Here is a 26880-nt window from a genome sequence, read left to right as displayed (position 1 = left end):
AAAGAGAGCAAATGAGTACCAGTCATATCAAACTTAACATGTCCAAAATGGAGCTTTCTAGTTTGCTCTGTGTAGTATTACCATTTCTTCATGTGCCTAAGCCCAAATCCTAGGAGGCACACTTGCTTTCTCCTTTCTTTTTCCAGCTGTATTCTGACCAGCAGCAGATCCATCCTGACCTATCACCAATATATCTCTTTAAGGACTCCACATAAGCCATCATTACCTCTTGCCTGGACTCCATGGTTGCCTCCGTACAGGTCTCCTTGCTTCCATTTTACAAATCCATTCTCCACATGGCAGCCAGAGTGATCTTTTATATTCCCTCAATTTAGCACTCCTTATGTTTTTTTTTCATTGTATTTATTTATTTTATTATTATTAATTTTTTAGAGAGAGAGGTGAAAGACAGAGAGAGAGAGAGAGAGAGCATGAGCTGGGGGGAGGGGCAGAGGGAGAGAGAGAGAGAATCCTAAGCAGACTCCACGCTCAGCACGAAGCCCAACATGGGGCTTGATCACGTGACCCTGGGATCATGATCTGATCTGAAATCAAGAGTTGGACGCTCAACAGGCCGAGCCACGCAGATGCCCCAGTTTTTCATTGCATTTAGAATACAATCCAAATCTCTCACTGAGGCCCACAAGAACCTATGTGATCTGATACCAGTTGATCTAATGGCTAGGACCTTAACTCCTACCACCATCCTTCTAGTTCATTAAGCTCTGACTATTTTGGCTTGGTTCCTGCTTTTCAAATACATCAAGCTCTGTGGGTCGCTGGGTATTTACACTTGCTTTTTTTTTTTTTGCCTTCAATACTCTTCTCTTAACTTTTTACATGGATGGCACCTTACCAATATGAATCAATGTTTTACAAATGAGGAAACTGAATTTCAGACAGTGTAAGTAACTTATTAGTGGTCATAGCACTTGCTACATGATGAAGTTTTGTTTTGCACTCAGTTCTGAATTATTTCATGCTCTTCCCGTTACACTAGACAATGAAGACAGTCCATCCTATGGCTGTGGTTAAGGTTATGACAATAGATGAGCAAGTATCTACTTGCTGAAAAGACCAGGAAAAATCAATTATTTTAAAAGTTCCTTTTATAGGTTCTCCTTCCTACCTTTAGTACATTCTCCAACTTCTTCAGGAAGATTTACACTTGCTAAGGGGAAAATTTGAGATAGATACATTTGGAAAATCCTGTCTGAGAGATGTGAAATTCAATACTGCTATATAAGAAATGAGAATACGATGACCCAATCAGAACCCCTTACAACTTACTTAGTTAGATGTCCAAAGAGAATTTTCATGGTGTCACGATTTGGTGGAGGGAGTTTTTGCACAAGAGACTTTATAGTTTCAATTCTTGTGTTGTAGTCTTGCTTTTCTGAAAAATAAATAAATAAAAGGAAGGTTAGAAAAAAAAAAAGAGATTTTATAGGTGCATGAGGGAATTTTCTTAGGAGAACTTTGGAGTAAGATGTAGCAACATAAAGTCCTAATCAGCAACCAAAGAGAATAGGTGTATTCAACGTCCTTATCATGAAGGTTTTTTTTAGTTTGACTGTGATGTAGATCATAGTAATACCAAGCAGCAACAGCATAGCTTTGACATAGTCTTCTTGTTAAGATCAGTTATTGAATCAGTTTTATAAATTCTTTATTGTTTTATAAGACACAGTACGGTGAATAACGGCTCTCCAAAGATGTTCATGCCCTCATCTCTGAAACCTGTGAATATGTTGCCTTCTATGACAAAAGGGACTTTGCCAATGTGATTCAATTAGGGACTCTGAGATGGGGAGGTTATTTCGGAATGATCTGGGTAGGTCCAGTAAAATCACAAAGGTGGTTAAGAGAAAAGCAGGAGGATCAGAGTCAGAGAAAAAAGATGATGTATCAATGGAAACAGAAAAATAAGTGGCTATTTGATGAAAAGCCATGGGCTAAGGAGCGAAGAGAGCCTCTAATAACTGTAAAAGTCAAGGAAAGAGAGTCCCCAGAAGAAGCACAGGTGTGCCAACACCTCGATTTTTCCCAGCGAGACAGATTTCAGACTTCTGACCTTCATGAGTGTAAGATAATATGTTTGTGTTGTCTGAAGCCACTGAGTTGTGATAACTTGTTATAGCAGCAATAGGAAATGAACAGATGAGGACAGAAAATGTGATTAAATTACCAATATTTTATTGTTCACTTGATTTTGTGGAAGGGTAAATGATTTTTTAAAATTTCTTCTATGTTATCTTTTCTCCCTAAGAGATTTTTTTGCTATAAAATTAAAAAATGCAAACACTAAAAATTGAAGGCATAATACCTAGTCACATATATTTTCAAAAAAATAGTAGGTTGTTTAAAACTACATACCGCCTAGATTGCTTTCTTTCATTTTGTTTCTCTTTTCCTTCAAGGGCATGGATGGCATAATAAGAATTGACTTGCTTAGCATCTAGGGAATTCATCTTACCATAATTTTAACCAGGACTTTGAACTGTGATTACTTATTCAACTTAAATACTTTATGCAAATTGACTTAGGTACCTTTACTTTCTATATTCTGTCTCTAACTTACAGAGCTCCTGGTGATCCTTAAGAGGTCACTGTTGGAAAAGACGATATAGAAGAATAATATGTAAGGCACACATCCACCCAATACTTATTCTCTTCTTCTTGGCAAGACAATCCATTGTTGAGGGGATGGCTGTATACTCTACTAAAAGAGTTCCTTTTCCAACCTCCTTGGCAGCTGGAGTGAACATGTGACCACATCAGGCCAATGAGACTTCAGTCAAAGTGATAGATAGAACTTCTGGAGAGGCCATGTGCCAGGAGCTGACTTAGCTTTTTAGCCTTTTTACCTTTCTGCTCCTCAAAATGTAAATGGAATGGTTGTACCATCAAATGACCTTGAGAATTGACTCCACTCAGCTGGAAGAAGTTTCTCTGAATCTGTGAAGGAGTCAAATCAGTCCTGTACAGTCTCTGGGTTTCTTTAACGTAAGAAAATCAGCCAGATTGGACCAAAGGCTTTGAAGATGAGTCTCTGATACTAAAGCCAAACACAATTCCTAATACAAAGTGCTTCTAAAAGCCCAATTCATTATCACCTGTTATGAGGTATATAAACTTTACAGAGTAGGGTAAGAAAGAGTTAGTTCAGAAGCTGGCAGGTTTTTCTTTTTTTTTAAGTACACTGTTGCAAAAGAAGCTTTTAATAAGGAATTATAGGAAAATATCCTGCAAAAGATGGTATTTGGCAACAGTGGAGTGGGGGGCAATCCTCCTAGTAGAACTCTGCTTGGAAACTTTTCTTCTTCCTCCCAAAACCACAAAGGCCTATAAATAATGCCTCCCACAGTTAGAGCTTTCAAAATTGCAGTTATTCTTAGAAGAGTTCCAACATAATATGGATTAAACAACTGCAAATGAAAGAGACAAAGGGGAAGAGAGAGAGAGAGAAATTACAAAAATAAAAAAAGGAGAGAGAAAGAAAAAGAAAAGCCAGTTGCAACATCATGGAATACAGCAGATACAATCTTTCTGCCGAAAGGGTAGAAAGCCCCCTTGTTGCTCAATGATGGTAAGACAATGTGATGCTACATAGGACCAGCTGTAGGCTGTGGGATATAACTAACTCAGAAAAAATAAGTAAAACAGCTCAATAAAGAGGAGAGTGAAATTTGTGTAGTATGTCCAGGACAGAGCTCTTAGGGATACTTGGATACTTTGTATTTAGTCATCTGAAGCTGATACCACACACCAATGATTATATATAATTCACATCTAAATACATATATATACATACATCTACAAATACTTATACGCGCATTTACATATTCACGAGGTGGACACATTCTACATAGTTGGTATGATGCTAGTAGGTATCATTTACCTGAGGACCTGGTGAACTACTTGGTTCAAGCAATAAAGATGATATTGGGAGAGGAGAGGAAGGAAGAGGAGAGGAAATTTCCAATTTCACTGAGATCTCTCGCCATCATAATAATCAGGTCAGCATCACAGTCTCCAAAAAAGCGACCAGTTGACATTGGGGACAGAAGGAGCAGTCATAAGTTAAGTTTGACAGACGATTAGGTGGACGGTGGCCTAAAATGGCTACATCTAACAGCAAACCTCAGCTTTACAGGGAACATATGACTCAGGTTTAAGAAACGTTGGGGGTTGCTTAATCAGAAATATTTACATTTTCAAGGTCACTGCCATGGTGCTTGAGCCGGAATTAAAACTTTAATAAGCTTGTTTAACCATCAGGTAGAAGAACTATGAACTGCCCGAGACAGAGTCAGTTCTCTCTCTTGTGTGTTCCTTTGCACTTAGGACATTTCTATTTATACAACATTCCACATGGTGTTTCCATGGATTGAATGCCTTTTAAGTTCTCCCATTAAGCTGGGAATTTTCCTATAAAGCTGGACAGATTTTATACTGGCACATAGAGGGTTAAATGAATGAAGACAGAATTATCGAACAAATGAAAAACCTGAACATGGATTAGAATACACTGACCTTGGTTTGAATTCTGCAACGGCTTTTTATTATCTGTGTGGTCTTGGACAAGTTTCTCACTTTCTTTGAATAATATCTAAAAGGCTAGTTTTATGGATTAAACAAGATAGTATGCAATGTACCTAGCATAATGACTAGTAAAAAGTACATACTCCACAAATATTCACCCCTTTCTCACCCCTTTATTCACCCACAAATATTCACCCCTTTTTTGAGGCCCATGCTGTGTCTGGTTCATGTCTTATTTTCAGCAGTAAGCATTCTACCTGGTTGTAGTGGTCATCCAAAGTGCAGTTGCCAGTACTCGAACTGAGTTGCTGCCCGTTGGTGACAATACAATTGCCATGGTAGCCTGACATTTCACAGCACACTAGATACTTTGTGATCAACAGGGACTGATGATCGGATCGGTGAGAAATTCAGTTACATTTAAGAATCCTTATAAAAGTATACGGTGGTTCCCATATCTGCCTATAAGAAGCATTCTACACGAAGGCTACTTCATAGGAATATTTTCTCTCTCTTTCTCTATGTTCACACATACTTGAGAAATTGCACAATTGCATAGTGGTTCACGCATTGTGTGGCTATGTTATATTTAAGTACTGGAGGGGGAAGTGAACAATGGTTCAGAGAGAACTGGAGTATTACTAAGGAAGAGAAATTTGCTTTCCTTACAACAAAAGCAGAACAAAATCTTTGAAAAGGTTATAGGAAAGCAGTGGTTTCCCCTTCAAATCAATACCACACCCACTCTTTCATAGCTTGTAGAATCAGGAAATAACGCAAATACTTCTAAGTGGAGGAACATCTAAAAATACAATTGGATACATTAAAATTGAAGTGACATCTTTTCAGATCTGGTTTATTGATGTGTCATATAAGGAATTGGAATCCACATACATAATACAGGACTGGTTAACGAGCTAAGATTCATATACAGCTTACTAAAGATGTGTCACCCGTCTTCATTTGATTCAGTGAGCACTGAAACATAGCGTTTTCTATTAATATTCCTCCTTCAGCATATGGTTTCTCGTTATTGTGAAGTATTGAGAGTTTTGAGAAGACTTTGAGATACCTCTGACTTTTTTTTTACATTATGACCTAAGGGAAAGGGGAGAACTTCTTCTTTATGGAGAATTAGAGAATCTCTTAGGTAAATTGTGAGACTTCTGCAAAATCTTTCCAGTAACAAGCAACTCCATAATTCTCCACCTTTTCCCTCACATTTGCCCCTAACCTCATTCCCGTATGACTTATTTTTGTATTTACTCTATGCTTTATACTACCTCTGTTTTAGTTCTCTAACCATATCCCAACTGCCTCACCAGTCTCTAAGCTGTGAACGTAACCTCCTCTCTAACTGCACACAAAACCTTTCTGTAGTGCTTCATTGTTGCCACTGTTGGGTGGCAAGAAATGTCTATGTAAAAATACGTATAACTTACATGTCCGTGTTAAAATAGTAAAATAGGAAACGATTTCTTCCTAATGCCTATCCCTCACCCACCTGGCCCCATATTCTCAAACTACATGAAACTCTGTTGTAAATGAACTTCTTGAAAAACAACTCCAGGCTACTTAGAGAAGTAACAGCTTCTACGTGATGTGAAATAGACTTTAATGTTATGATAAGGATGTGGCTTTATAGTTTTGCCCTGATTCATGGTTTTGAGGACACATTTTTTAAAAATATAGTTTATGAGAGTTACATTTACATTTATCTGCATGAAATGTTGCTACTAAAACAAGGACATTTAAAACCAAATGCCTTTTCTGCAAAGAGATAAGATAAAGTTATACAATGATTGAAAGAGTTCTGTGCAGTGCAGAACCCTGGACCTGGTGACCTCTGGACACTTTTCTGGCCTTATCATCCATGCATTTATTATTCTTAAGTTATTTATAGCCACATGTTAAATCATTTTCCAAAATTAAGTCTTCTTTGTTATGTGTGTTCACCCAGAGGAAGAAAAGACCAGATTCTCTCAGCAGCCAATATATTGGTAGTACTACTCATTCTATTTATCTGTAACTCTTAAAGGACAACTGCACCCCTTTGTTTTAAAAAGGTCAGCTATTATCACAGCTGTTCTGCTCCTTAAAGTTATTCTGGAATGTATAATGCATCCTGTAAGAGAAAGATGGTAGTCTCTTATACATTAGGGCCATATTTGCAAGAAAGCAATTGAGTTTCTATTCAATTCATAATTTTTTGTATCATGACCATTTCAGAGTTTAGAGACTGCCCTGGCTTATAGGAAGAATGAGTATCATCAGATAATATTTTATGTGTTACTGTACCCTACAACTGAATACAAATCTCTGAGGACATGCCTTTTAATTATAAAACTTGAGGTAGATGCTGAGGAATCATCCAAGTCATGATAATTGCCTGATAAATTTCTTTAAGTAACTTACATTTACTTTAGGGAGAAGCATGTGAGGGCAAATCCAGGACTCACAGATGGATTCAAATAAACATATACTTCAAATTCATGTTGCAAAATAACAGAAGCCATATACCATGAAGAAGTCTGAAAGAACTCGGTGAGAATTTTATTCTGCTATATGATTTGGGGAAACATATGATATGTTGTTTGAATTTTTGATGCTTCCCATTCTTCAAAACCCCAAAAAGCCCATACCCCATAGGACTGTTTGTAGAATTAAACATTTCGGTGCACATCAATGCACAGATAATGAGTGCTTATTAAATGTAAGTCTTCTTCCAATGAAAATCTTTCTTTTGAATCATCCTCTCTCTCAGGGTTGGCACATGATTGCTCATAGTTCAAGGCTGTTTCCAAAATCATACAAAGCCATAAATATTAATCTTTAGTACCCTTTCCTAAAAACAGGAACAGCCTATAATATGTGATATCTTTGTAAGTCCTCAGAATCATGCCCATTATCAAAGAGTGTTTGGTCATAATTCATAAGTAGATACATTGTATCATAAATAGAAGTGTCATTATATCATAAACTAGGAATAACCATGGCTTCAGGCTAACCTGTGGTTGGCAATTGCAATTTTTTTAAGATTCTAACCACCCCACTAGCCATCTCCCTCTGAACCAGAAAAGCCTTGTTTTGTATTTAATTAAAAGGAAGGCACATTCTCAATGCCTGCAGATACCTGGTAAGTTTGACTTTGGGTGATGATAATCTATGTCAGAACAGTTCAACTTGAGAACGGAGGTATGTAACTTGCAGGGCACGAAAGATGCACCAGGAACTGAATACTGGCCTCAGGTAAGACCTCTGTCTCTCTCTCGTGCGGATTGCCTGAGAATTAGAATGGATCACCGCCCTGGCACACTTGTATGCCTAGTTTCTCCTTCCAAGAGATGTTAATATTTTGTCTGATTTTTGAATAAAGAAGGCTTTAAGGAATAATTTTAAAGATGAAATAACTCTCCATAGCTAATAAATGTCAGTAATGAAAATACTATGGCTAACTGATTGCCATAAGTCCATGGATTCCTTAACCTGCGAGGAAAGCTTCAGCATGGTGGCTACTTTAGTATCATTTCCAGAGGCCATTTCTGGTTATTGTGCAGGAGGAGGCTGGCCTTTAGGAGCAAACCTAACCTTGTTAAGTGCAACCTTGATCTCTCTCCCTCTCTACTCTTATTCTCTGGTAATGAAGAATTAGAAAATTAAAGAAGTTAATTAGAAAGTTGAAAGAAAAAAAACCTAGTTCTTAAGTAAATTTTTTTAGAGTGTTAAACATAGACATGTGTACATGGTTGAAGAAAAAAATATTAATTAAGTGCTATGTGCAAACCTGTGGCAGATACAAAGTTGATTCTTGTCTTCTGTCATTTGACAACCCTGGGGGGCAGATGTAATACACAATATGACATTAGAGATATTTAAATTTAAGACATATCATAATGTCAGGATCAGTGAAGTTTACATGTTTCTTCTGACTGAAGGGGCCCTCTAAATTGATTGTTAAACTCATATTGTTTCTGAAGTGTTAGCTCCTCATACCAAAAAAATCAAAATAATTGAGATATGTACCTAACACTAAATCAACAAATGTAAAATTTTATTTAATTATTTTCGGAAGGACTTAGAATTATTATTCTTAACTTCTTTATACATTCCCCCAAATACATTCAGGCAAGTAATTAAATCACCTTTACTTTTTCATGTGACTATACCCATGTTATTCTAGGCACATCAGGTGCATTGACCTTACATTGAGGGCAAATTTGGAAAAAGTATTCAAGTTTTAATAGTACCTTAAAAAAATTTAGTGTTCATTTATTTTTTGAGAGAGAGAGAGAGAGAGAGAGCGAGCGGGGAAGGGGCAGAGAGAGAGGGAGACACAGAATCCAAAGCAGGCTCCAGGCTCTGAGCTGTCAGCACAGAGCCTGATGGGGGGCTCAAACCCATGAACCGGGAGATCATGACCTGAGCTGAAGTTAGAGGCTTAACCAACTGAGCCACCCAGGCACCCCAGTAGTAACTTTTAATAAAGGGTATTATTGCTTTGGTGCAACTAGTTGTAGGATGAAGCGTTTCCTAAAATTCACCAACCTAAACCTGTCTCTCAAACACCACTTCCTGAATTTTGCAGCAACACTCCTCTTTGTGTGAATTGAAGAGGAAAGCAATGGCTGACACCCCAGTAGCGAACTTTACAGGAAAAAGTGTGATTGTATTGTCCTCCCTAGAATTTCTTGTTTTCAAAGTAATTTTGGAGGTGTCATGGTGGCCAAGTATATTTCTGTAACTTACAAATGATACTAATTCATCCTCAGGCGATAGTCTGTGCTGAGAAAATAAAGCTCGCTAGTTTATTTCTTTGAAATTCAGTTCTCCTGTGAGAATTTTCTTTAAACTATACTTATTCAAGCATATCTGCTTTTACAAGCTTAAAACATACACACACACACACACACACACACACACACACACACACACGAGTTACCGTTTTGAGTCATTTGACATCTTTCTAATCATAAACCAGTAATTCTTTTCAAGTTATTCAAGTAGCTATTTATATTAAGCATTATCTTTGTACATTTTCATGAGGGTAGAAATCTTACAAATACTTTTCTAGATTTGAAGTTTTTAATATGTGTCTACCTCTTTCCACTGGTAGGTGAATTAAACTATTTCTAGGGGATTTAAAAATCTCACTTAAAAACAACTAGGACTTGTCACACAATTAAGAAAAATGTGAACTAAAAAAATATTTTCCCCATTTTTTAGGTTAAACGTAAATTTCTTTAAAAAAAGCATATTAAACTTATCCGTAACTATTCATTTTGAGCAAAAGACCTCTGAAGAGGAGTTAGTGCTTGGTAGGTGAACTGTTTTTCCAGCCAATCCATTTGACATGGCCACACAGTGACACTGAGAACAGAGGAGAGTTAATAGCACAAGCATCACAATCCTTTAAGAAAGGGGGAATAAAATAATTTTATGATTCAGCTTTATTTTTTAATTGTGAGACTTATTGTAAAAGAAGAAAAACAGGCAACATGTGGTAACTTTAGTCAGCATTTCTGAACTGGGAATGATAAACACCTCTGCCTGGCTCTGGCATTTATCAGGACTGAGATATTATTACCACATAGAGTCACAGCATGGTTACTGTTATCATCGGAAAAAAGAGCCAGCTAATCTTAATGGTTTGTAAAGCCGTTACCTGCACTGGTCTGACATTTATCATGATCATTTTACCACATGGGTCCTACATAGCAAAGGTCTTTTATCTGGAAGGGACATCACTATGAATTATTATTTGCAGCTAGGTAGAAAATTGTATGTTGTAGATACCTTTTCTCATTATAAATCACATAGTCACATTTCACCATTTCCCCCAGAAAGCTGCTGAGCCCAGGTTTTTTGCCACAGCTTGCTTTCCTCTCCATCTCTCTCTCTCTCTTTATAGTTTCTTGAAAATATTAGCCATTTTTTTCATTAATACCCTTAATATAATTTTTGAAGAACTATGTAGACAGTAGGTGAACATATGGAGATACTTTTATTATAGTTAGGGGACTTTCCTTCACATTCTGGGAAGGGACTGGCCAGTACTTTTAGAAATTGACGTTGATAAACGGTCTACTTTTGCTGCTGTTGTTGTTGTTGTTGTTGTTGTTGTTGTTGTTTCAAATGCTTATTCTCCTTTCTGTCTTGGTGGGCAGACTTTTTCTGTTCCTGACCTTGCCAATAGAGTATTTACCAGTAGATCAAACAAAATTTCCGATGCTTGATTTGAAACCCTCAAAACACTAATGCCATCTCTTGCCTGAAATCCTTAGCTTGGAAATGTGTTCTCAGGGGGAGAAAATAATACTTTTATTTTGCCAGATTGTGAGTCTTCTCAGATTTTGTTTTAGCACGTTACAATGGGGTAGAAGTTTCCGCCAACAAATTTGTTTAAAAAGATGCTTGGGTTCTATCCTTATCTATGTCCTAATCATTTAAGTTAACATATTATATAGAAGAAATGAGGATATTAAAAGGTACCATGTTTTAGAACCATGAGACCAAGTCATTGAAGTGAAATGCATTAATTTGACAATGGAAAATTGCAGTGAAGAGCCCAAGTTGTTTACCATGGGGAAGAAATGAACAAATCCTCTCTTTTAAAAAGATTGAGACAACTAATCTTCTGAAAGAGATATTTATATATTTTCCTCTTTCTCAAGTGTTCCATTAGGAATAAACAAGCCAGAAATTCTGCACTTTTATAATGAAGAGGGAGGAGAACTCCTTGCCATTTTTGCATTTAGGAAGAAATGTGCAAGAAGAATGTGACAATTTAAGCAAATCAAGATTGTTTCAAATGGATCACAAACGGGACTTTGTGGGATATTTTATACTAGCATGTGAAGCAAACAGTAAATTTGAAAGGAGGATTTTCTCAATGGTCTAGTTCTGATGTGTTTTCCCATTTCTTTGTGTGTTTAAAAGAGGCTTGGATGTGGTGTTTTAATATTGCTTCGGCTCTTTTGCAAATGAGTTCTGGAGAAATATTCGCACATGAAGGAAAGCCGATGTGCTGTAATGCTGACAGCAGCTGGGGGGATATGAATGAAGAAACCAGATTCCCAAGGCTGAATTTAGCAAAAAATAAACACCTATCATTCCATTAAAAAAATTACCATTTTAAATGTTTATGGGCATCAATAGCAGACCACTCTCCCTTTGATAAAACCAATATATATGTATATATATATATATATATATATATATATATATTCCCCCCCCTCAAATAACTCCATTCCTTAAGGGGTGTGATAGAAACTTTAACCTGATGTGCAATATTTTGCACTGAAGTGCATTCGTTTGCTGCCCTTGTTACATTTGGTTACACATTAATTTTTATATTATTCTGCATTTCTTCCAAAGGAAACAGTTTCTGTTTCAGGAACCTGCCAGACATGCTTGCATAAATTTGGGTGTGGCGCAGGAGGGGGTGGTTGGAGGAGGTCATTTGTGAAATTAACGTGTCCTTTTACTGCTTAAGATGAGTTGCGCACACTTTGGTTCAGTCTTCTAAGATTTCATTGGAAAGCAGTGGTCCAGTATACCAACACACTGCCTTACCAATCAGAAAAAGGCTACACTGATTTCAAGCAAACAAACAAACAAACAAACAAGCTTTTTTATTCTTCTATTTCAGAATGACTCTTTTGTTCTAGTTTAACATTTTCCTGCCATTATTGCCTCCCCCCCCCCCCCCCCCCCCCCCCCCCCCCCCCCCCCCCCCCCGCCAAATACTGCAACCTGGGAGTGCTTCCAATAATTAGCCAGGGGCTTTGCTGCTTGGATTTTTCTCCTTTTCTGGGGAACTGGGTGAATCGTTGAGTGCTAATGAATGTCGGAGACTTCTAGCAGTGGTTCGAGCCAGGCACAGCGCGGGCAGACGCTTTCAGCTTCCCACTGTGCCGCAGTGCAAGCCTCCCCGCTGGTATGTTTACCATAGTTTTAATGTCTGCGAAAAATTCCTGATGCAACCGAATTATGTGGTGCCCTCTTGTTTGTCTAACCCCACCCCCACGCCCTCCACCCCCAATTTGGCAGATTCCTTTTGCCCCTGCCTATTGCAGAAAGCTCCTTCTCAACTTTGTGGCCATCTTACCACTCCAATTCTTGCCATGAGAGCCCAGCTGCTCTGGAGGACCAGACACGGTCAATCTAGAAGTTTCCGGAGGATTACACACACCCTACTCTACTTATGACACCTAATAACAGACATCCTCCCTTCCACTGCATTTGAATTTCATCGGAGGTAATGTTAGAGCAACAAAATTAATCATCGGTATTGACAAAACTAGCTTAAAAACATAAACGTGCTTGGTGAAATACACTGTGCCTTTAACGAAATCTATTGAAAGACCTCAGACAATCACTGCAAACTAAATAATGTGCTCTAAGACGAAAACAACCAATCTGTGATTTGACTTGATTTATTCTTTGTCCTTTTCTTAAAAATGGTTATCTCAAAGAAAATGACCATTCCATTATATTGTAAATTGATGAATTCACCAAGTGTGATGCACAGTGAAGTTTTTAATGAATATTCATACAACTCTTTCAATCCATTAACAGGACTTAAGACAATGAGGACTTAAGACTCATTCCCATTTAGACAGTAGAGGGAAAGTGGAATTAATAGCATAAACAGCCCTCGGAAAGTTTAACTTTAATGTATCAAACTCCAGGTGCCAGAGTTTGAGGAAAATAACCAATAATAGCCATTTTTTACATATTTGATGGGACTGATTATGCAATGTGCAACTCTAAATGGCTTATAGCACATTGTAGCATGGTTCCATCCCATTGGCTACAGTAGGGTGCAGGCAGATGGATGACAGTGACAGGGAGAGAAGTGCTTTTGCTTAGCCGTGCGTTAAGATGCCATCCAGAAGCTCTGTGCACTGCAGACACTTCATTAGGATGCCAGGATAATGGTAAACTACCACTCAGAGTGACACCCCATTTCCTGCTTACTGAGCGCTCCAACCTCGGCAGATGTCAACAATCTCACAGTGCTACAGAGCAGACCTAACTTTCCAGCCACTTTGACTCCAATTTTTTCCTCCTAACAGTGCCATACATTATGTGCAATATGTAACAGCAAACACCTCACCAAAAACAAAATCTGCCCAGTTCGTTATGACTGGAGTGAGTGCTTAATTTTTTTGCCTTTGAAAAGATGAGGTACAGCGATTTGGGTAAGAGAATACATCCAGTCACTAACCTAACCTCAAAATTTCTTGCTATGATTTCCATTTGCTAATCAGTTCAAAGTGTTAATTGTGTGGTGAACTCTGATTAATAGTAGTTAAACTCTGATCACAGGGGATATGACTGTTTCTTTTAATTAATGTCCATTCCAAAGGTAAGAGATTGTGAAATTCCTTTGTTAAAGATTTTAAACTCCGTTTCGGTGTGGTTCTTAGTTGTCTGCCAAGAAAAGGCTGACTTGAGCATCTGGATGATATTTCCTCTGCAAATGTATAACTTGAGGCCATTCGCACACCACCTTACCAGAAATTCAAGCCAATAGCAACTTTTTTTTTCCTATAGTGTAAAGTCCAAAATTCTCTTTATGAAGAACCAAGGTGTAATTTAGATAATGAAAAGAAAAATTCCCCAGATGGAAAAATAATACTTTGAAATCTATCATGACGATACATGATTGATTTACATTTGTCATTCTAAGCATCTTCTTAGAAGTTCAAAGGGCCTTGCAAATGGCAGGACTAAAAATAAATATCCTCCTCTGAGGCCTGTTTCCATTTCCAGGTAAAGACGCAAATGTAAAGGAGAAGTCATAGGCAGAGGTCACACTCCAAAGGAGAATTTGAATGCAAACTTTCAATGTGATATCCTGTAAAAAGAGGTGATGCAAATCTTGACTTTTGGTTTAAAGTGGCATCTGGTTGGCAACACCTAACCACCTCTTGGAACCTGTCACTAACTCTGCTTGAACACAAAGAAAACAGACTAGAGTTCCTAAAATAAACAGGAGCTGCCAATCAACATGGTGTCAAGGAACTAAGGATAATTTCCTTGAAGACAGATTGAATTTAATTGGAAAATGCCAGGTGGTGGGACCACCTGAGCTATGGAGCTATTGAACCAGAGAGCTTGACTTTCTGAAAACAGATATGTCCTTCTCTTTCTTCAACTGTCTGGTCTCAAAATCAGTTTCAAGGTCTATGCCAACCTGAAACACTGGGCAGCACTCTCCTTTCTACAGAGCTAATCCCGTTGAGTAGTGTGACTGTTTTCTCTATTTCCTTTCTCACCAGTCCTCTCCCATTCTAACTATAGACCAGGACTCCTTTTTCACCTGTAATAATTTGGAGATAGTGGTTTTCATAAAATAACTGAGGAGTCTGAGAGTGGAAGGCAGGAAGGATGCTCTGATCATGGCACAGATTACAACAGACACTGTCATCCCATATGTAAAATGTAGGAGGGATGGAGACTGGTAAAAATTCTGTTAGGAATAAATTCTTCGAATTCTAATGTTTTATTTATGTATTTCATCTTTGAGAGTTGAGTGAGTTAAGGAATATAGTGGGAGAGGATCTTCGATATCAAGGTGGTGGGGCCATAAGATACTAAATATGCTAGGTAAGAATTCATATAAGAGCTATGGTTATCAATTTGTCATTTGGGCATAGCTCCAAGACAAGGATTTGACTCAAAATGAGGCAGCGGGTAAAAGGCAATATGTGTGTTTGGTTACATTTTCACCTTTTGAGATGACTAAACACAACAAAATTTACCACAGTGCATGACTTTTAAAAACACTCATTTCAGATAAGAGAACAATGCTCAGAAGCGCAGAACTTTCACAATGACCGTGAGACAAATAGGAAACTATTTAGCACCTTCAATAGAATTTGAAACATCAAAGATTCGAATGAAAAGGAGCAGCAGGCCTCCATAAGGAGAGAGTAGGGTAAGATGGAAAGATGAATAGGGTGGATAGGATAAGAGGGCAAGGAGATAGTGAGGAGAAAGACAGTGGGAAAACTAAGAATGCAAAGTACTTTTTTTTCAACCGCCAAAAATTCCATTCAGTGATATGGGTGCCAAACTAGAGAAGCTTCCCCAGAATGTGGAAATGAAAAAAATGATAGGAAAAAGACATGTTGGAAGTCAGAGAATTGAGAGACTATGATTTGTAAGTATCCTTTAGGGAGAAACCAGAACATTTGAAAGCTATACCATAATCAAGGCAAAATTAAAGCAAAATTCTGAGAATAAACAACAACAACAACAACAACAACAACAACACTATCTGAATATTTAAAATGATGGCCGGATTCTAAGAAAACTCGACTGAGTAAAGACGCTACCTAGACGTATTTTGGCAAAGCTTTGAAGTGATAAAGATCAAGGATAATCCTACAAGTATTCGAACAAAAAGAAGACAAAGTAAGCTTCCTCAGACTTTCCTAAGACTTATTTCCCTAAATTCTAAAGTAAAACAAAGCAGTATCTACTGTTTATAGGATGAAAATCGTGGCCCCAAAACTCTCGTGTTATCTTTTGCATGTTAAAACAACAGAAAGACATTCTCATTCATGCAGAGATTTATAATAGCACTGTTTTCTTGAAAAGTTTACTGGAAGGTTTATGTAAGCGTACCAAGTGATGAATCAAAATTTGTAACTCAAAAATAGAGACATTATAAACAAAACTAAGTATCTATTTAGTTTGGACCCAAAACTCAGAAGGCACTATTGGATTATTTCTCTTTGGCTTCTGTTTCATTCTCAGACCAAGAGTGGTCTTCTCTTCACAGTTCAGGTGAAAGCTCTGGGGACATATGATGACCATTTGAAATGGTGACTGGTGCTAGTCAGTCCTGGCATTTGCTAGCAAACACCCTTATTGGAACATCGCACTGGAGAGTTACTAAACAAGACCTCTCTTCCCCTTTTAATAATCAAAGCCTCAGAGAACAGCAGAATGTTTACTCCCATTGCTAAGACTCTTTGGTAAACATGTTTTGTATCTATAATAATTGTGTTGAAAAAACTGAGTCTGGGGACAGTTGAAGTGATAAAGACTGACAAATCAAGTAGTAATAGGGATTGTATATGAATTTTCCTACGTGACATACTTTTTTTTTTTTAAAGAATCTAAGTAGGCTAGGGAAAAAATGTCAAGCAAACAGGTCAGAAAGAAATATCCCCAGAATATGGTGATGAAATTTAGAGTGATTTTTAATTTTCTTCTTTTTACTTTTCTGTTCAAGTTAGCCTCAATAAATATTTATTACTTTTATAATCTGTTACAAGAGACAATTTAAAATAAGCTTGTATAATTGCTTAGATACCACATAATTATGTGTCTTTACTAAATAGTTTATTGAAAAGCCTAGTAGAAAACATACCAAAATATTAACCAGAAGTTCTCTTTGAAGAGCAGTATGGATGATTTTCTTTCATTTTTAAAATTCGTTTTCCAAATTTCCTGTAATGAGTATGTGCTATCTTGATAATAAAGATAATTCTCCACGTTCGGTATACATGATAACCTTCAGTTGCTCTATGACACAGGAAAACATGCTATTTTCACAGATGAAACCATTTCTAGGAAAATAACGTACTAGACTTTCTTCTAGGTATTTCTGTTGCAGTTACTTTCTTGTTTCGTGAATATATTCCAGAATCAAGAAAGCAAAGTCAAAATTTGACACTTTCTTCTCATGGCTGAAAATATTGGGCTAAGGGTGACTGCAGGGAGAACACAGAAGATAGAAAGTGCCACAGTGCACAGTACTATATATTTGCAACCTGAAGAAAGGCAGCTGATCCCACAGGGCCTTGTATGTAAATATATTTTAGTTCCATGTTCTAATTTCTGTTTCTTCCTCAAACAAATCTTTTCTTAGAGTATTATATTGCTTATTGGACTGAACTTCTGAAGAGTGGAAACTAAAACTTATAAACATAGCACTAGTTCAAGGATGAGATTTCATGGTAGTATTTTGAAGTTAAAAAATAAGCTGATATTCATTTTGTGCTGAAATACACCTATCCCTTTAAGCCACACCCATTTCTCGTCTCTTTTGGAAACTATATTCAAAGGCTTTCTCTGCTTATAAAATCAAAGAATGAGGAAGTCTCCAGCTAATTTATATCCTTAAACTTTACTTCTGTCCCAGTTTTTCTGTACATATTAGATTCCCAGTTAATATCTGGTTGATTGAATTGACTCACTTCTTTAGGTCACTTTACATGCATAGTGACAAATTATTGTTCATAGTTAGCCTCAATAGTCAGGGCCTAATTCTTACAAGTAGAAACACAAATAACCAAAAGTCAAATATTCAGAATGTGTAAGTTGCTGGGCAAATAAAAATTAAATTTTTTTGGTTTAAATTTTATTCAAAATTAGTGTTCAGTTTGTAAGGACCACTAATCTGCAATGGGTAGGAAGCCAGTGTATCTGTAATATTTAAGAGGGCCCCCTGATGGTTAATCTTAGAAATGTCTTCTGATTCCTTTCTGTCCTGCAGCTGACCAGACATATTTATGCAGGTGTAATTGGCCATGTGACTTGAAGTGAGTTGAGATGGGTGCAATGTCCGCCCATATTTGATTCATATCACTTCAAAATGAAGTATTTTCAAAAGCAATCATTTAGTTTAAGGGAAATAAAAAGGCAATCTCCAACAAATAGCTAGAAATGTAAGAATATGGAGAATGTTTTAAACAAAATTAGACTAAAAAGTAAATGTACACACATTACAATGACATTCCTTAAAGAGGTTGGAAGTGATTGCTCTAGTAAGGGACTAGTGTTTTGCCAAGGCCGTTCTGTTCTTTTAAAACAAGTTTTTGGCTGAATTTTAAAAAAAAGAGTAAAGTTATTTTCTCATATAAGCAAGTAGTGGGCCTTTTCACTGGTAGACATATTCTAGGATTTTAGAAATAAAAAAGAAAATAATAATAAAGGATGCAAATGATATTCTTCCCCAGCTAACGTATTTTTTTTTCAAAAAAAGTAAACATCAGCTCCTCAAGGGAGATTTCGATTTGAAGACTGTTTATTATATCATTTGAATAGGACTAGACCTGGCCTTTTGACTTTGAACCACTACCAAATTTCAGGCTGTGAGGAAATTGTTCTACATTTCCTGACAAATTGAGTTAAGCAGACATTAAGTGGGCTTTAAGAAAACAAATGGCCATCTTTATCACAGGTGGACACTGATGGCTTAATGGGGCCTGGGCTGATTGTATCACTTCTAATGGCTTGACGGGAAGCATTAGGGTTTTTGCATAAAGAACTGGCATTGCGAACCCTGCTAACACAGACCTGTCAAGCGCTCTGTATCCCTTTGTGCACGGAAGCAGATGTTTGTATGTATACTATGAACTGGCATTAGAGCAAGCGACAGATGCCTGTATGAATGCCAGGTTTGTGAATTTTTACAGCAGGAGCATGTTCTGAGGAAGTGCAGCCCTGCCCTCTATCATAGGTAATTCCCAGTGGAACTTGCTAAATCCCAGCTATGTTTTCATTATTTGGCTTTCCTAGCAACTGGATGAATGTGTCTATCCTGAAAATGCAAGATGAGAGCCCTACCAAATTCTTACAGATTTGCAAATAGCTTGTCTGTGTTTTGAACTTGGACTTTCCAGGCAACGCTTTGCACTCTAATCGCCACCAACTTACTCAGAGGAGCGGGTAGTATTATAGCTCTCTAATTAAAACTTACTTCAATGTTTATCTGTCAGTCCTCCCCCATGGTCTCCCTACATTCCCACCCCCACCCTCCAGGAAATGCGAATTCCGTTTGTAGGTTTTTCTTTCCTGCAACATAGAGAACTTACACTCTGGTTGTCTGTCAACAATAGAAACAGGTAGCTTGCAGTCCATTAAACAAACACAGTGCCCCCCTCACTTTTATTTGACATTTTATTTGGCTGTGACAAATGAGCAGCAGTTGGATTATAACATAATTTGTCTTGTCTTTATTACCAGCACAAAGGACACCATTCATTAATTATTCTGCCGTTGCAGCTTAACACTGACTGGAAAGGTCCCTCTTCGGACAGATGGCGGGGACGATGTTATTTATATCAATCAGCCAAAATCCTCAACAAGGATTACTGTTCCTGAGACTACAATGATTTATTTCTTTTTACCTCACCCTCCCTCAACCCCTTCTGCTTTCAGAGATTTCTCTATAAAAACGAAATTTGATGGGAATCTTAAAGCAAAGCCATATTTAACCTGTTAGCTTGCAAAACAACATGCATGCTACATCAGTTTAACTGCATGACATTAGCTGCATATTTTTTAAACTGCTCGGGATTTTTGATCTTCCATTCTAGAGCAAAAGATTAACCGAAGGTCTCAGGGTAGCAAGTTCAGCAGAAGTTTGCCTCTTCTGTGACATTGTATTGCTGTGGCCCATGGGAGTCCCCCCGCCCCCCACACCCCCACCAAGGATATAGTGCTGTCAAGATTTTTTTTGCCTTTGTGGAGATGAGATGATCCATCTTATTCCAGTGTCCACAAGACTTTCTGCAAGATCAGCTAGGATGTTTGGACAAAATAAAAATAACAACTAAAACTGAAAAATCAGAAACACCCTTACCTCCTGTCTAACTTAGAGTTAAAAGAGTGAAGATCTCTGGTTTCTCCTGTCCCCACACATCTATGTAGAATCATGAGGTGGTTATGTTATTCGGGTGGCAGTGCTGGGTGGTTTACCTTGCTTGTTTTGTGTTGCTAACAATTCTGTCCAATACATGCTGATCGAGCACTAATAAAAGACTAGCCCGAACTCAGATGTGACATTCTTCTACATGTTTTTCGATAGTGCTTCTGAGATGTGGCCATTTCTCCAATTAAAATCTTTAGGAGAAGAGTATGTGCAAAAAAAAAAAAAAGACTATTGGGGCTGAGGCACTGAAAGTTTTTTTTTTTTTAAGTTCTCTGACTATAATAAGGAAAATAATGCAGAAAGTTTTTTGTCTTCAGAAATTATTGGTATAACCTTGCTATCCTGATTAGTTTGCAAATATTAAAAGTCCCATCAAGACAAATATCAGCAACATGCAAATACCCTTGCAGGTTGTGATTAAGATTTTAAATGTATCCTTTTGCTTTTAGTTAATGAAAAACAAAGTCTTGGAGGATCTAAGTTGTAATTTATTAAACATGAAAGGCTCCTTGATGAAATATAGAAATGAGATATATTTTGCATTTCAAAGATTTAAGCTGACAACTTACTTGCATGCAAATAAGAGCAAGATTTGTAAAAATATTTGAAAAGAAATTATTCCTGAATGTACTTATTACAATAATGTGGCATGTAGATAAGAGAAACACACAGCATTAAAAGACATTCATTTCTCCAAAGTCTTAAAATTAGCTTCTTTCTGCCATTGTGTATTAATGTTCTTCTTCAGGAATGCAGCATATTAAAGAACTGAACAGAATTAGTAATAAATTTGTTAATTACAAATTTAAGCAACACAACTGTGTTGTTTTCCCAATATGTTTTTTTTTCAAAAGCAGAATTGCTAATGCATTTTAATCATTTATGTATAAACATTTGAGGATAAAATATTCTGAAGTTTATCAATTTCAAGAGCTGTTTATTTGCTAGCAAAATAGGCCATGTTATACAACATATATCTTATCATTTTTGCTCATCAAATCCCCATTTGCTGAATGCAAATTTTCCTGGTCTAAGTGCTCTTGCACCTCAATTTAAATGAATAATAGGATCGACTCTATTAAAATCAGTTTAAGGTTGCCATGGGTGACATATCAGTAGGGTTAAAATGAGAAAAAAAGGTCACAGAATCAGTCCTTACAACCTGTTTTTTATCATAATGAAGCATATGTAAGACTCAACGAAGGCTTAAATAACAATATGTCACTTAGGCAATACTTTAGTTTGTGGGTCTTCTTAAAAAATCTTTTCTTTAACCACAATGTATTCCAAACAAAATAAACGTAAAATTATAGTGCCATCAATAACTCCGAGAATGTATTCAGTTGCATTGAAAATTAGAGAGTAAGCTCTTATGCTATTACACAAGACTGACAGATTGCGGATTTGTAAAAATAACAGAGAGCTCCTTAAAAGAAGGAGGAGTAGGTACTTTTGCTGCAGTAAATCTCTTGCTACAAGGAACCAGCTAGGTGTTATAGTCAAATCAACAGAGCATACAGAAACTACACGCAAACATCTCATTTGAGAAAAATGTTGTGTCCTCTGCCAACCAGATTTAAAAGATCATTCACGTAGCTATTAGTAGGTATTACAAACACCACCGCCGGGCATGGGCAATATCCTGGAGCAAATCTTTGGGCAGTAGTTTTAGGCTCTTGAAAGCTGAACAAGCGAGACTTTGGGGTTACAGGAATATATATGTGATCATACATCTATGCATCTTCATATTTTAAAAGTCAATCCTGTTTATTAAAGTCGCACTCTTAATGCCGATTTTATATTATTTATGATTCTCATTTGGATTTCACAGAATCGCATTTTTGTTACAAGTGTTATATTTCCTATCTTTTTTTAACCTGCAATAAAAGAAAAAAAATCTTCTTATTTGCTAAGGTTACAGTGTTAGTTTAATTTTCATAGAAGCGGTGGAATATTTTGAAGTGAGTAACATTTACCAAGTCATTAGTTTTATGCAAACTAGGAAGGAAGATGAAAGAAAAAAAATTATCAATTATTTATAGATTGTTAAAATGTATCTTAGTGCACTGCTACTGTATAGAAATGACAATTAGCCAAACTTACCTTCTTTAATTAATAATGCATACATTATGCTCTTTGGGCAACTAATCACCAGCTCTACAAATTTGTTTGACACTGTTGAAGATACCTATCGCATGGGTTAAAAAAAGAACAATGCTCTCCCAGCTGCAGCCAACTTCCAGCCTTCTAGCAATGCTTGAAATGCAGTAGCAGTTCCAGGGAGCAAAATGGTGGTCCTTTAGCTTGACACTATGAATATGGCACCGAGCTGCAGAATGCTGCCTGCCGTGCCTTTGCCACCAAAGAATGCACACTTTATCTCAAACTGGTTGCTTATGGGCGAAAACCCTCAGTCTCTATCTCCTGTGTTAATTTCCATTATCTTACAGTGAGAAATTATTGCAGGTAAATTTGCTCTGTTGCCTTAAAGCTGCATTTATCATATCTTCTGAAATAAAATAGAAACATAGTTTGATGAAAGGATGGGCTGTGTGAAAACTGAACTGTTACCGAGAATCCGGGATGAATGGGCACCATGCTTACCACAGAGAATTCCAATCAAACCTGTGATTGCAGCAGTTTGTTGCCACGACTCTCTCAAAATTTATTTTTAATAAGATGTAAACATCTATCTGTAATATATTTAGAACAGAAGGAAAAGGACATTTTTTTTTTCAATTGCCTGCCTCTGAATCTCTTCATACTATCAGGATGGCAAACCCAGTCCCCTATTTTACCCATAATTCTGAGGTCAATGGCAGCCACTGGTAAGTTTGTAACTTTCACATATGCTACTGAATTAACATAAAGGCCTAGGCAATCTATTTCTCAGAGATACAAAAGCATAGTATCATACTGAGCAGTATACCCAAGTGGTCAACAGGCTTACTGACATTGGGACCAGGTAGACACTTGGCTGTCAACAATTTTGTCCCAGAGTCACACACACCACATCCAGATAGCAGCTTGTAGCATTTGGAAGGAAAAATAAGACTGGTGCGGCTCCCTCACATATGGTGTTTAACAGACTACACTTCCCATTTGCTCCTCCGAAAGGTGTGCATTTTCGAGGGATAATGCCAAGTGTTCTTTGTGCTATGGTGTCTTTGCATTGAAAGGTGATGTGTCTGACACATTTTGGCAGGCTACCGTGAAGAGCTTAAAATTTTTCCACTGACTTTTACTAAGACTTAAGAGAATAAGATTGTACTTTATCAAAGGTAATAATCTGGCTTTGGGGATGACAGGGTCATAGTTCTGGAGTGAACTGAGAAGATGGATTTTTATTGACGATATTCTTCACTCACTATCCCGTAAAATTTGTTTTGCTGCTTTTTTATTTAAATACATATGGACTAGTAGATCGCCCACCTAAGCAGGTTTATCATTTTAAGTAGGTTCTGAATTAGAGCTTTGAAATGTGGGTACAGTAAAACTAGAATGTGTCTTTCTTGTGAAATTCTCTCCTCTTTTTCAGCAGCTTTAAATGAAATGCAGAACAAGAGTCAGAATAAATGCAGGCGACTTTTCTCAGAAGCCTGAGAGAAGAACCAATTCTGTATGTAAACTGAAGGAAATCTTCATTTCTATCATGAACATGGGGTATATCCCCACCCACCATTTAGAAGGATTTCTGTTAGCCTTTTGTGAAAGATTGCTCTCATTTATTTAACTCATGCCACATGGCTTAGCTTTATAACCAGTATAGGATTTCTAGAGATTAAAAAAAATCCATTTTGTATCTATGGAAATACGAATCTGGAATTTAAGCCATAATTGCTGCAAGTTTTCCACATTATAGTATAAAATTGCGGGATTTATTAATGCTGGGCATACTTCAACAACCCCATGGTTTGCCCTGGTCAATGGTTACCTGTCAAAATGTGGTATCATTTTTTTAAAATATTGTATGTTACAGAGAAAAATAATGTGTGGATTTTTTTTCTCTGTTTTTGTTTGTTATAAGCAAAGTATTTACAATAATTTATGGAAAGTCTTGGAATTATAAATATTAAGGCATTGCCAAATGATTTAACTATCCCTCCATGGCAAATTGTCCTTAAACACTACCATTTTTTTTCTTTTTTCTTTTTTTATCATTTACTTGTGGACCAGCAACACTTGCAGGCTCTTGCCCCTGGCCTTCTGTGAGAATGTTAGTTAGCAATGCTCATAAAAACTCAATTCATCAATGTGAACATAATTTGCTATGAACAGAAAGCTCACAAAAGGGTGAATTTGTCAGATAGACAGGTGGCCTGAGATCTCTCCCTGATACTGAATGATATGAATAATAGATTCTGGTAAATGTATGCCAAGACTTGAGCTGTAAACACAGCTGCCTCCATTCCCTTCCAGAAAAACAGCTTCGAGGACGAAAGCACAGGAACCACGGTTCCACCTGAGGACCTAAGCTTGCACACACACACACACACACACACACACACACCCCTCATTCAAGAAATAAACAACCTCCATAAAAGAGGACAGAGTTAAAGGAATCTTCATGTTTTTCCCTCTCTACACGAAAGACATTTTACAGCTATCTTGGGCAGGGGAGACTAGATAGAGAAGAGAAAGAAGAGAAAGGAAATAGATTTTCCTAATGGTTCTGGTTCCATATTATTCAAATGTCTTATTTTATAAAATACACAAATCAACAGAGCTAATAAACTTTGCAATATTATAACTCCTGTTTTCTAATGAGCAAAAAGAAGAGAGCAGGTTGGCTCTATGCAGAAGCACTGTGCTTGAAATCATTCTAGTAATTCATGGCTATTTGTCTTATGGGTTATTAAGTATTTATTAAGGTTCACATGTAATGTAGCCTTTTCTCCAATTTATTCTGAACTTTAAAAATCTATTTTGCAAATTGTTTTCCAGGTAATGCACATACCCACTTAAGAGTTGAATCTCAGGATTTAGAAGATTCTGATTGAGTGCACTATATATTTTTTTTAGTCTTTATAGATACTGCTGCATATAGGTTGACCTATTCTGATAACATTTATAACTGACTGTCAACTGGCAAAGACATTGGATAAGTCTTAATACAGTAAAGTAGTATTTCTTAAAGTAGAATACACATATTATTGGGGGTATAAGAGACAAATTTAATCTTTATGTATTTATTTTAAAGAGTATTAAGAAAGCGTAACACTTAAAATGTATGCTTTTATGGACAGTATTACTTAGGATAAAGCTAAATATATTTAAGTATAAAAGTCATTTGGTTTTCAGAAAAATATTACTGAAAATATCATCAATGAAATTAGCATATAGATCAATGAAGTTTGGGAAACCTGACAACCTCATTTCAATCACCAAAATCACATAAAAGATCTTATCAAATATAATTAGAATCATAAGGCCACAGAACATAGAAGAATTGTGACATTTTTAGAGTTGGGATAGACCCTGGAATCCATTCTGTCCTATCCTCCCATTTTCATGGATGTAAAGGCTATGTTTTTCAGAGGAGTAAAGTGAATGACCAAGTCATCTATCTAGTAATGGACAAAAATGCAATTAAAAATCAGGGCTTGTCATAGACTAGTGGTCTTTGTCATTAGGAAGAAAGGAACAAGCAAATTTTGGCATCACATTCATTCACACTTGATTTCTAGAAGGAACACTGAATGTTCTCCTCTATAAAAGGTATTTTTTTTCTTGACTCTTTATTGACTAGAGAATCCCTAGGACTTCTTACTAATATTTATTATGGTTTTACCAGCATGCATACACTGAACATGAGTTAAATTTGATGTAGTGGATAGCAAGGCTCTCTTAAAGGAGAGTCAAAATAGAGGCAACCATATTCTTCTCCTTTTGAATTTTCAAAAGAATTAATATCGTCCTCTCTTTTTTCACACAACTTTTCCCTTTTCATTGCACATGAGTCATACATATTGTCTTTTCTCTGATGGCGTAGTAGAACTTTGCATGCAGAAACTACACCTTGTTCATCTTTGGTTTTTAAGTTTCTCATCTCTGTTTCTTCACAGGGTAAGTCCTCAATAACTTTGTTATGCACAAATGAATTCAATTCTTTGAATCCCTATTAATATCGCCTGATCTGTGACTCTATTACCTGCAAACATTATTTCATCTTGTCCAATAAAATTCAACCCATCAAATACTTAAAAACTTTACCAAGCACCTGGTTTAAATTAAATAATGTTCTAAGTACTATGAGTGACAGAGATAATGATTTTTAGTCTTAAGGACATATCAACTAGGAGGAGTGATATAACATGGACAAAATTAAATGCAAAGCACAGTAAAGAAATAGTATAAATTTCTATGGGGATTTGAAGAAGAAAAATGTAGCTGAGAGAATCCAGAAAGGCTGCATGGAAGTGGAGCTAAGGATTCCAATAATCAAGGAGTTTTGCTTCATTCCCTACTGCAGCGTCTAAAGATAAATACAGCAGTATGCGTTCCCTGATTTACCCACTGATTCTGGAGTCCAAACTTATGATTTAGTTACCGAGTACACCAACCATGTGTTTCAAAATTTCATGTTCACAATACAGAAATCTCTAGACAGGCTCATCAGGTTAAATTTCCTATTTCATTTTATTGCTTTATGAGTTTTG

General features: G+C 36.8%; 1 protein-coding gene across 1 annotated transcript in view; it reads right to left on the bottom strand.

The window, feature by feature from the left end:
* The window catches only part of ARHGAP15 (Rho GTPase activating protein 15), a 619910-nt gene that overhangs the window by 61893 nt on the left and 531137 nt on the right, over positions 1 to 26880 (bottom strand). The window contains exon 13 of the mRNA XM_030327811.1: positions 1291 to 1396. Within this exon, the coding sequence (XP_030183671.1) occupies positions 1291 to 1396 (106 nt within the window). The remainder of the gene's footprint in view (positions 1 to 1290; positions 1397 to 26880) is intronic.

This window comes from Lynx canadensis, chromosome C1, assembly GCF_007474595.2.
Source record: "Lynx canadensis isolate LIC74 chromosome C1, mLynCan4.pri.v2, whole genome shotgun sequence".
In the NCBI taxonomy this organism is placed as follows: domain Eukaryota; kingdom Metazoa; phylum Chordata; class Mammalia; order Carnivora; family Felidae; genus Lynx; species Lynx canadensis.
Note: the sequence above shows the minus strand (reverse complement) of the source record. Positions and strands in the feature narration are given on the sequence as shown.